At 45.8% G+C, this 12,285-nt stretch overlaps 1 protein-coding gene across 2 annotated transcripts; it reads right to left on the bottom strand.

The window, feature by feature from the left end:
* Window positions 1-1,251, bottom strand: LOC101011380 (protein PMS2CL-like). 2 transcript variants are annotated; one of them, XM_031665624.1, is made up of 2 exons: window positions 470-1,251; window positions 1-194 (listed from the first exon to the last, which is right to left on the bottom strand). In XM_031665624.1, the coding sequence occupies exons 1-2, from the start codon at window positions 1,046-1,048 to the stop codon at window positions 111-113; spliced, it is 663 nt and encodes a 220-aa protein (XP_031521484.1). In that variant the 5' UTR covers window positions 1,049-1,251; the 3' UTR covers window positions 1-110. The 2 variants fall into 2 exon arrangements, with proteins under 2 accessions (XP_031521484.1, XP_031521485.1); XM_031665625.1 differs by lacking the exon at window positions 1-194 and having other exon boundaries at window positions 385-1,248.
* Window positions 1,252-12,285: the final 11,034 nt, after the last annotated feature.

Genomic DNA, 12,285 nt, shown 5'->3' with positions numbered 1-12,285 from the left:
GTTAGCCAGGAAGGTCTCGATCTTCTGACCTCATGATCCATCCGCCTCGGCCTCCCAAAGTGCTGGGATTTAAAGGCGTTAGCCACCGCACCTGGCCCCTTCTTATTAATTTAAACGGCTACATCAACCTGAGAGGCTGACACGTTCTGAGTATTTACTAACTTTTGACGAATGTCAGAATTGGAAAGAATTTCCTTTTTTTTTTTTTTTTTTTTGAGACGGAGTCTTGCTCTGTCGCCCAGGCTGAAGTGCAGTGGCCGGATCTCAGCTCACTGCAAGCTCCGCCTCCCAGGTTCCCGCCATTCTCCTGCCTCAGCCTCCCGAGTAGCTGGGACTACAGGCGCGGTGGCTCAAGCCTGTAATCCGAGCACTTTGGGAGGCCGAGACGGGCGATCACGAGGTCAGGAGATTGAGACCATCCTGGCTAATACGGTAAAACCCGTCTCTACTAAAAAATACAAAGAATTTCTTCTTTTTTAAAACGCTTTGTGTTTGGGGTTGCGAGATTAGTTGGCTGAGGCGAAACTCGAAATTTACACGCTGTGTCTTCCTGGTTTGGATGGCAGTCCACATCTGAAAAAGAGTCGTCAGTTTCAGGCACCTTCTCATGAGAGTCCGCATGTTCCTGTGAGCCCCTGTCCTCTGGGGAGCTGGCCGCACACTCGCTGCTGCAGTGACTGCCCGTGTCTGGGATGCTGAACCCCTCAGAATCCACGGAAGTGCTGCCGTGCCCCGAGTCCTTCTCCACCTCCGCTCCGTCCGTAGGGTCCCTGGGTCCCTGACCGGAACTCGTTGCCTCTTTCTGAGGTGTCAGGAAGCCTCTGTCAGAGACGGCATCTGAAGTGCTAGAAGATGGCATACCCCTTTTCTGTCCTGGAGGGCTCCTTCTTGCTTCTGGAGTCTTTGGGCTGTGAGGCTTGTTCTCCGTTGTGTGACGAAGAGAAAAGGCCTCTCGCAGTCTGGAAATGGACACGTCCCTTTTTTCTGCTCCAGTCCTTAATGAAGAGGAATGATCCTGCTTTTCTACCAGGGGCTTCTCCAAATCCATGCATTTTTAATAAGTTACCTAAGCAAACGTGAACGGAGAAGAGGGTCAGGGACTATCCCGAAATGGTGAGAGGACGTGCTTATGTGAACAGATACTTCACAAAAGAGGAGATCCGCATGCTAATTACACAGACAAACACGGTTCAATGTTCAAAATAAAACTATAATATGGGCCAGGTGTGGTGGCTTACGCCTGTTATCCCAGCTTTGGGAGGCCAAGGCAGGTGGATCACACATGAGGCTGGGTTTGAACCAGTCTATAGACCTTAAATGAAACCCTGTTTCTACTAAAAATACAAAATTAGCCAGTGGTGGGGGCACATCTGTAATCCCAGCGCTACCTGGGAGGAAGCTAGGCTGAGAATCCCTTTAGCCAGGGCCCTTGGGAGGTTGCAGTGAGCCAGATGCCGCCACTGCTCTCCAGACTGGGTGACAGAGCAAGACTGTCTCAAAAAAAACCAAAAAACAAAAAACAAAACAACACAAAAAACCCAACACAATACGATGTGGCCATATACTCACCAGAATGGGCAAAATTAAAAACAACAAATTCTCACACAGATCAGGATCGAGGGGAATGACTGAATACCTCTGGTAGGAATGAACCTGGTACAGCTGCTTTGAAAAGTTCTCTGGGAATACCTCCTAAATCTGAATGTATGCACACCTGCAACCCAGCATAGCCACTACTATCAGAAGTGCCTATCGGCCAGGCACAGTGGCTCACGCCTGTAATCCTAGCCCTTTGAGGTCAGGAGTTCAAGACCAACCTGACCAACATGGTGAAACCTCGTCTCTACTAAAAATACAAAAAAAAATTAGCAGGGCATAGCGGAATACACTTATAATCCCAGCTACTATGGAGAATGAGAATGAGGCAGGAGAATCACTTGAACCTGGAATGCGGGGGTTGCAGTGAGCCAAGATCACTCCACTGCACTCCAGCCTGGGTGACAGAGTGGAACTCCCTGCATAAAAAAGAACTACCTATGCATACTCATCAAAGGAACATGGATAAGGATGTTCATGACAGCATTCTCCATTATAGCCCCAAACTGGAAACAATTCAAATATTCACAAATTATGGTATCTGACTATAATGGAACACAGTATAGCGAACGAAAAAACGAATTTTGCCACATGACTTGGGTGAATCTCACAAACAAAATAATGAGAGAAAGCAACAAATCACAGAAAAGGACAGACTGAATAACTTCAAATTAAAAACAGATTAAACTATACTGTTACGAGTTTTTTGTTTGTTTGTTTTGAGACAGAGTCTCGCACTGTCTCCGAGGCTGGAGTGCGGTGGCGTGATCTTGGCTCACTGCAAGCTCCACCTCCCGGGTTCACGCCATTCTCCTGCCTCAGCCTCCCAAGTAGCTGGGACTACAGGCGTCCGCCACCACACCCGGCTAATTTTTTGTATTTTTAGTAGAGATGGGGTTTCACTGTGTTAGCCAGGATGGTCTTGAACTCCTGACCTTAACTTATCCGTTCACCTCAGCCTCCCAAAGTGCTGGGATTACAGGACGTGGATGGTGAAACCCTGAGCAAGACCCTGTCTCAAAAAGAAAAACAAACAAACTTACATGACCATAAATTGTTATCTCATTCCGGTCAGAGCAGAGCTGTATAATTTCATTTTATTCTTTTTTTTTTTTTTTTTGAGACAGAGTCTCGCTCTGTTGCCCAGGCTGGAGTGCAGTGGCGCGATCTTGGCTCACTGCAAGCTCTGCCTCCTGGGTTCACGCCATTCTCCTGCCTCAGCCTCCCTGAGTAGCTGGGACTACAGGCACCTGCCACCACGCCCGGCTAATTTTTTGTATTTTGTTTAGTAGAGACAGGGTTTCACTGTGTTAGCCAGGATGGTCTCGATCTCCTGACCTTGTGATCCGCCTGCCTTGGCCTCCCAAAGTGCTGGGATTACAGGCGTGAGCCACCGCGCCCGGCCTCATTTTATTCTTTGAGGCATTAGTCACTAGTTGTACTGAAATGCCAATGGAACTTACCTGAATCAACAGAAATGTTAAGAACAACAAATGGATACTGATGTCGATTATACATGTGGTAGACCTCGTTCACAAGTCTGGAGACCTGCACAAAATACAAGGAGGAGAAAAGAATAAATGACAAATGTTCCCGGCCCCCCCACATTCTAACAACATACTATTCTAACCAACCAGCATGTTCTCAGAAGGGAATTTTTTTTGTTTTAATGAGACAAGGTCTCGCCTTGTCACAGGCTGGAGTGCAGTGGAGCAATCATGGCTCACTGCAGCCTCAACCTCCCAGGCTCAAGTCGTCTTCCCGCCTCAGCCTGCCATGTAGCTTGGACTACAGGCAGGATTTCTTTTTTCTTTTTTCTTTTTTTTGAGATGGGGTCTCACTCTTGTTACCCAGACTGGAGTGTAATGGCGCGATCTTGGCTCACTGCAACCTTCACCTCCAGGGCTCAAGTGATTATCCTGACTCAGCCTCCAGAGTAGCTGGGATTACAGGCACACGCCACCACAACCAGATAATTCTCGTATTTTTAGTACAGACAGGGTTTCACCACGTTGGCCAGGCTGGTCTTGAACTCCTGATCTCAGTTGATTGGCCCACCTTGGCCTCCCAAAGTGCTAGGATTATAGGCATGAGTCACTACACCTAGCCTAAGGATACATCTTTTAGCAGCTTTACTGAGATATGACTAACATGGAATAAACTACACATATTTAAAGTCTGCAATTTCACAAATTTTGACATATACACAAACACCTGTGAAACTATCCCCACAATCAAGATAATGAATATATCCATCACCAAAAGTTTCCTCACAACTCATAAAGTGATATTTTGCTAATCATAGATCCCTAAAACTGAATCTTTTTCCAACCTAAAGTTGCTGTACGAGAAATTCTAGCAAAATGCGGGCACAGCTTACATATTTATAAAACACATTCAATGTACATAGAAACATATTTATGACATTAAAATGTCATTAGAAATAAACCAAAATATCACATTAATTATTAATAGTTATAATTAATAATTATGAATCCATCACACTATAGGTTAAAAAATTTAGAAGATCAACCACATCTGGCAGATTACAAGCAAACTCTAAAACATCATTAAAAAACAGGGACCAGGGCGAGCTGATGGCTCCGCCTGTAATCCCGCACTTTGGGGAGGCCGAGATGGGGCCGGATCGAGGAGTCAGGAGGTCGAGATCATCCTGGCTGACAGCGAGGTGAAACCCGTCTCTACTAAAAATACAAAAATGAGCGAGGCGTGGTGGCGGCACCTGTAGTCCCAGCTACTGGGGAGGAGCTGAGGCAGGAGAATAAGGCGTGAACCCGGAGGTGGAGCTGCACCAGTGAGCGAGATCAGCCCACTACACACTCCAGCCTGGGCTGACAGAAGCCGAGCTCGTCTCAAAAAAAAAACAGGGACCAGGAGCGGTGGCTCGTGCCTGTAATCCCAGCACTTTGGGAGGCTGAGGCAGATGGACTGCCTGAGCTCAGGAGTTCTCGAACAGTGAAACCCCATCTCTACTCAAATACAAAAAATTAGCCAGGCATGGCAGCATGCGCCCTGTAATCCCAGCTACTCAGGAGGCTGAGCCAGAGGAGTGCTTGAACCTGGGAGGTGGAGGTTGCAGTGAGCGAGATCCGTCACTTGCACTCCAGCCTGGGGAAACAGAAGCCGAGACTGCGTCTCAAAAAAGAAAAACAGAGAAAATATTACTGAGGGTACAATGTTTATTATTTATGTAATCATATCAAGATGATCGATTTACATTTGAAATTTGAAAATCTGAACCCTTATTTTTCCCTGGGAAAATAGAAATAAGAGAAAACATAGAAATCTATATAAAATATAGAAACCATGTAATCAGTCTATACTGAAAGGTGACACAGAATGTTATAAAATGTTTAGTTTCTTCAGATAGTTTTAGTTTTCACAATAATAAACATACCGGTAATTAACAAGTATTTATATATTTATGTATATATACACACAACATATATAATGTATATATTCACATACAAACACACTCACGTATATGCAATTTAAAAAACTATACACAGAGGTCAGGCGCAGTGGTTCATGCCTGTAATCCCAGCACTTTGGGAGGCCAAGGCAGGCAGATCACGACGTCAGGAGTTCAAGATCATCCTGGCCACATGGTGAAATCTCATCTCTACTAAAGGTACAAAAAATTAGCCAGGTGTGGTGGTGCGCACCTGTAATCCCAGCTACTTGGGAGGCTGAGGCAGGAGAATCACTTGAACCCAGGAGGTGGAGGTTGCAGTGGGCCAAGATCCCGCCATTGCACTCCACCCTGGGCAACAGAGCAAGACTCTGTCTCAAAACAAACAAACAAACAAACAAAACAAAACAAAAACTGTACACAGATAGATACGCTCCTTGACTTATGATAGGGTTATGCCCTGATAAACCCATAAGTTGAAAATATTGTATGCCAAAAATGCCTTTGTGATAACCTATCTCAGCCTTACCTCAGAATACTTACATTACTCTATAAGCAAAATAACACAACACCTATTTTATAATAAAATGTTGAATATCTTCTGTAATTTATTGAATACTATACCAAAAAAAAAAATGGTTACATAGGTATTTGAAGGATGGTATCTAAGGCAAAAATAACTTTTGCAACAAGGTAAAGTAGTAGAAAAATACAGATTTTTTTGATACACAGTCTCACTCTGTCACCCAGGCTGCAGTGCAGTGGCACAATCTCGGCTCACTGCAACCTCCATTTCCCAGGTTCAAGCGATTCTCCTGCCTCAGCCTCCCATGTAGCTGGGATTACAGGCATGGCCCACCACGCCTGGCTATTTTTTGTATTTTAGTAGAGACAAGGTTTTGTCATGTTGGCCAGGCTGGTCTCGAACTCCTGGTCTCAAGCAATCCACCCACCCAAAGTGATGGGATGGCAGGCATGAGCCACTGTGCCCCGCCAGAAAAATCTTCAGTTGAAACATCTTAAGTTGGGGGCCATCTGCAGTAGACTTCTGTAAATGCCCAAAATAAAATAACATTAAAGCCACATTTCTCAAAGTCCCGAGTTCCATGTTATCTGCCTATTATCAGAAAAAAATGTTATCCATTAAAAGTCAAAGGCATAAAAGGATAAACTAATACAAAAATTGTAAATACCTTTCTTGAGTCACAAGGCCGCCAGTTGATAAAGAAAACTGTCTGTCCTGTTGAACTCCTTCCAGCTCCATGCAGCATTGTGATGAAACCTGAGATGCTATTCAACATTAATGAGGTGAGGACAGGATTCCAGAGTGAAAAGGATTAGAAATACGATCACATGGCAAATTCTTAAAGTGAAATGAAAACAAAACCCCAGGTGACGAAAGCGTCACTATTGCAGTGCATGAATACATTGCTCCGTCTTGATAGTCATCAAAGAACCAGACCTCCTGGAATGCTCTGAAGCTCCTACCGTCCAACCAATGCACCACAGGCGATGCAGTGGGTCCAACACTTACGTGTTGCAGCTCTCCTTATCCTTCCTGATAAATCCTCCGTAAGAGGCGTGGGTCTCACTTCACATGCATTCTCAGAACCTCCGTACTGCAGCCCCTGGTTTGTCAATGAAGTCTAACCACTTGTGCTCGGGATTCTGCCCACATTCCCTCTCCTTTCGAAATGCCGGTTAGGAAGCTTGTATCTCACGTCTTGGTAAAGCACTTGCTTCACATGAGACCCACCCCGGGGACACCGGCGTTTCCGGAAGAACACCACCTTCACACGAAGACACGAAGCTCCGTGTTTACAATCTCAGGCACAGACCAAAAGCAAGTGGAGGAAGAATAAGAAATATAGATCTAAACGCAAAAAACAAACAAAAAGAAATACAGATCTTAGGCTGGGTGCGGTGGCTCATGCCTGAAATCCCAGAGCCTTGGGAGGCCAAGGTGGGCAGATCACCTGAGGTCAGGAGTTCAAGACCAGCCTGGGCAACAAGGTGAAACCCCATCTCCACTAAAAATACAAAAAATCAGCCGGGCCTGGTGGTGCACACCTGTAGTCACAGCTTCTCGGGAGGCTGAGGCAGGAGTATCGCTTAAACCTGGCAGGTGGAGGTTGCAGTGAGCCAAGATCACAGCACTGACCTCCAGCCTAGGCAACAGAGTGAGACTCCATCTCAAAAAAATATATATGTATGTGTATATATGTACACATACACACAGATATATATTTTTATATATAGATATTGTATATAGCTATATATCCATCTATATATATTTTTATATATCTATATGTTGATATATATTTATATCTATATGTAGAGATATGTATCTATAAAATATATACAGAGAGATTTCTCTTTTTACAGGACCAATCCTATTTATGGAAGTGTCTCTTTTCTTATACTAAAACTAATGACACTAAACTGCCTTCATCACTGGCCAGAAAAGTCAAAACCATTTAAAATGATAAAATAATTTAAAAGTTAGTCTAACTAAACAGAGCCTTAAAGAAGACTAACTCAACAGAAAACCACCTGAAATGTACCAGTTACTAGGAACATGGTTTGAATTAAGTAACTGAGTCCTTTGTATAAATCATCTTTCTTAGCAATAGCACTGCTCACAGTTTTATAAAGGACATAAAAGACTATTATCCCTAGTCAGGCGCGGTAGCTCACGCCTGTAATCCCAGCGCTTTGGGACGCCAAGGTGGGCGGATCATGTGAGGTCAGGAGTTTGAGACCAGCCTGGTCAACATGGAGAAACCCGTCTCTACTAAAAATACAAAATTAGCCAGGCGTGGTGGTGCGTGCCTTTAGTCCCAGCTACTCACGAGGCTGAGGCAGGAGAACTGCTTGAACTCAGGAGGCAGAGGTTGCAGTGAGCCAAGACAGCGCTATTGCACTCCAGCCTGGGCAACAGAGTGAGACTCCGTCTCTTAAAAAAAAAGCCAAAAAAAAAAAAAATCCATGAAACTATTAGCCCTAAAATCACTATCTTTAAAAAAACAAAAAAAACTCTCAGGATAAAATGTTCACTTGTAGTTCTCTTGCCAGCAATGCACTTACTAAAAGATTACATGCAGAGCATCCGAACAGCTCAGACCATACTCTTCACACACGGAGTCACTAGGGGGCAGCTGAACAAAAGGAATGAGGCTTTGCAACTAAAACAAACAAATTCACATTTACTTCCTCATAAAGACAGAGCGGACTTGTTTTCTTTCCTAGTCAAGCTATCCACATTACGAGCACAAAAAAATTAAAAGAATCTTTTTTTTGTTTTGGTTTTTGAGACAGGGTCTCCTCATTACTTGAGCTGGGTAGTAAACCAGTCATACCTCATTGCAGTGTCAAACTCGTGGGTTCAAGCCATCCTCCTGCCCAGCCTCCCGAGTGAGCAGCTGGGACTACATTAACATTCATTAACATTCATTCACATTCATTCACATTCATTAACTTCAATTATACACAAATACAAATATTATACCCTAATATGCAATAGGACGCATGATATATATGTGACATATGTATTTCAATTACACACAAGCACATAACACACATACACATAACACATTTTACACACACACACACACAGAGACACACATTTATGCCTCAGTCTTCTTGGTCCAAAAGTCAGGATTTTACTTAACAGGGAAAAACTACATACCTCCCACTAAGATCAAGAACAAGATATTAATAAAATGCTCATTATCTACAATTAGAGAAAACAATTAGAGGAATATAAGAAAAAGTAAAAGTGCTCGGGCACGGTGTCTCACATCTATAATCCCAACACTTTGGGAGGCCGAGGCGGGCAAATCACCTGAGGTCGGGAATGAGACCAGCCTGGACAACATGGTGAAACCCCATCTCTATTAAAATAAAAAAAAAAAAATTCGTTGTATTATTAAGGTCAACTTAATAATACAAAGATATCAGTTACCCTAAATTACTTTATAAACATGCAATCTCAATAAAAATACCAAAAAGCTTTTTCCTGGAACTAGATAAGCTGACACTACAGTTCACATGAGGTGGAAGAAAATCAAAAACAGCTCAGAGAAAAACACCATTTGGACATGGATAAAAGTGGATCCAGGCCTTGAGACCATCCTGGCTAACACGGTGAAACCCCATCTCTACTAAACAAAATACAAAAATTAGCTGGGCGTGGTGGCGGGCGCCTGTAGTCCCAGCTACTCCAGAGGCTAAGGCAGGAGAATGGTGTGAACCCAGGAGGTGGAGCTTGCAGTGAGCCAGGCACTCCAGCCTGGGTGACAGACCAAGACTCCGTCTCAAAAACAAAAAAAAACAAAAAAAACAACTGGGTCCAGGCCAGGCATGAGCCTGTAATCCCAGCACGCTGGAAAGCTGAGGCAGAAGGATCGCTTGAGGCCAGGAGTTTGAGACCAGCCTAAGCAATACAGTGAGAATACATCTCTAGGCCAGGAGCAGTGGCTCACGCCTGTAATCCTAGCACTTTGGGAGGCCGAGGCGGGCAGATTGCCTGAGCTCAGGAGTTCAAGACCAGCCTGGGTGACACGGTGAAACGCAGTCTCTACTAAAATACAAAAATTAGCGGGTGTGGCAGCGTGGCCTGTAGTCCCAGCTGCAGCGGGAGGGCTGAGCAGGAGGATAAAGTGTGAGCCCAGGAGATTGAAGGCTACCGGTAGTTGTGATCACGTCTCTACACTCCAGCCTGGGTGACAGAGCAAGACCCTATCTCAAAAAAAAAAGAAAAATAAAGTATGAATTCTTACAAACCTCTGAAAATGCATCATAAAATAAAGTAGAGGAACATATACACAAGCAGGAAAACTCACCTGCAATGTGAACATTTTCTGCTACTGCTCTTAAAACTTGATGCAGAGACTGTGGCTGAGTGAACCTAGAGGGAGGAGAAGCAGGTCATTGAAGTCATAAGTGCTCTAGCTTGCAAGACAGGAATCTCCTGCGTAGAACCTGAAAGAAAGCTCAATAGGCTAACACCCTGTAGACACTCAGCCTGCAAACACTCAGAAGGGCTAAAAAGAGTGATACAGGGTTTAAATACATGTTAGCCAGGCTAGTCTTGAATTCTGTACCTCAAGTGATCAGCCTGCCTCGACCCCAACATGTGAGGAAATCCTCTCTACTTAAAAATAACAAAATAATTAGCCAGGTAGTGTCACATGCCAGTAGTCCCATCTACTCAGGAGGCTGAGGCACTAGAATCACTTTGAATCTGGAGGTAGAGGTTGCAGTGAGCGGGGAAACCACACTGCTCCCACTCCAGACTGGGTGAAGACACTGTCTCAACACACACACACACACACACACATACACACACACAGGTGATGGGAAGCATGCACTTATAACTTTGTAGCTCTAAGATAATCAAGGTAGTAATTAGATGGGATTAGACTTTCATGGGTAACATGACTCCTTTTACAAACAGTCTGCCATCATCAAATACAACATGCAAAAGAAAAAAAAAAGAAGAAATCCCATCATGCGACTGGTGCTTTTTGTGGTTTGTTGAGACAGGGTCTCAATCTACCACCCAGGCTGGAGTGCAGTGTTGCATTCACAGCTCACTGCAGCCTCGACCTCCTGGGCTCCATCTCCTCCCACCTCAGCCTCTGGTAGTTGGGACCACAGGTGCATCCCAGCATGTGTGGCTACTTTTGTATTTTTGTAGAGTCAGGGGTCTCCCTATGCGCCTAGGCTGGTCTCTAACTCCTGGTCTCAAGGGATACTCTTGCCCTGGTCCTCAAAGTGCTGGGATTACAGGTGTGAGTCCTGCATCAGCCCACATTTCCTTATTGTCTCTTTAAGCTGCTTAAAATTTTAAAAAGTAGGAATTGAGTATGTGAGCTCTCAGAAGATGTGTATAGTATAGCTTTGTTTCCTAAATTATCTAACTGAATTTGGTTATTGCTGCACCTAACAATCTTCTATTAAGAAAACTAGGGCAGTGACGGCTCAAGCCTGTAATCCCAGCACTTTGGGAGGCCGAGGCAGGATCCGCGAGGTCAGGAGTTGAGACCATCCTGGCTAACACGGTGAGCCATTCTCTACTAAAAATACGAAAAACTAGCTGGAGGTGTGGCCTGTAGTCCCGGCTACTGGGAGGCTGAGGCAGGAGAATGGCGTAAAGCCAGGGCCGGGCTTGCAGTGAGCTGAGATCCGGCCACTGCACTCCAGCCTGGGGCGACCTGGCTTGAGACTCCCGTCTCCAAAAAAAAAAGCAGGACACAGGAGAAAAGAACACTGGCCTGGGAGATACAAGACTCCTGAGCTCTACTATGAGCACCTCTACCCTAAAGCGGTGACCTGGTCCAGAGTAGATCCACCTGCTAAAGCCCAGGCTCTTCCCCCTAGCAGCTGAGGCAGCAAGAGAATCCCTGCAGACTGTTCCTGCATTACTACCATTCTCAGGGGCAGATCCCTAGGGGAATCAGCAGACACTTAAATGAGAGAACAGAGTGCTGACAGACGTTTAGAAGTCGAGAAATCTGGACACGGGCCGAGCGCGGGGGTAAGCTCAAGCCTGCTCAATCCCAGCACTTTGGGAGGCCCGGCCGGGTGGATCACGAGGTCAGGAGATCGAGACCACCCTGGCTAACATGGTGAAACCCGTCTCTACTAAAAAATACAAAAACTAGCCGGGCGTGAGGTGGCGGGCCTGTAGTCCCAGCTACTCGGAGGGCTGAGGCAGGAGAATGGCGTGTGAACCTGAGGGAGGCCCAGGGCTTGCAGTGAGCCGAGATCGCGCCACTGCACTCCAGCCTGGGTGACACAGCGCAAGACTCTGTCTCAAAAAAAAAAAAAAAAAAGAAATCCTGCAAGGGCACGGGAGAGAGGGAGGAGGAAGGGCTGTTAGGGGTTGAGTAGAGTGGAACTGACGTCCACCCCTGGCGAGGCTGGTGACACCCGCACGTCCCCGTAAGCCTCGTCCTCCCAGATCTTCCATGCAGCGCCTGTTCCGGTGCAGCCGGACCCTGCCCTCAAACCAGAAACACACGTCTCTCCTGCAAGCGATCAGGACCCTCCCCCTGCCCCCATACTCTACAAGGTCCTCTCAACGCACGGTGACTTTACAGGCGCCCTCGCTCCAGGCCCGAAACCCAAGACCACCTGCCGCCTGGGGCTCCGCAGCCTCTGCCCCACCGCTCCCGAGAGGCCGGGGCGGGCCTGCTGTCGCGTCTGCTCGCGAGGTTCCCCTCCTCTCCACCTCACCAAGGCTGTTCTGC

The sequence above is a fragment of the Papio anubis genome, chromosome 4, assembly GCF_008728515.1.
Source record: "Papio anubis isolate 15944 chromosome 4, Panubis1.0, whole genome shotgun sequence".
NCBI classification, from domain to species: Eukaryota; Metazoa; Chordata; class Mammalia; order Primates; family Cercopithecidae; genus Papio; species Papio anubis.
The sequence above is the reverse complement of the archived record's forward strand: the minus strand, read 5'-3'. Positions and strand labels throughout refer to the sequence as shown.

Coding starts and splice junctions, on each gene's coding strand:
- LOC101011380 (XM_031665624.1), bottom strand. CDS start 1,048: ATGGATTTGGAGAAGCCCCTGGTAGAAAAGCAGGATCATTCCTCTTCA. Junction 195..469: donor CAAAGCGTTTTAAAAAAGAA/GAAATTCTTTGT, acceptor AAAAAAAAAAAG/GAAATTCTTTCCAATTCTGA.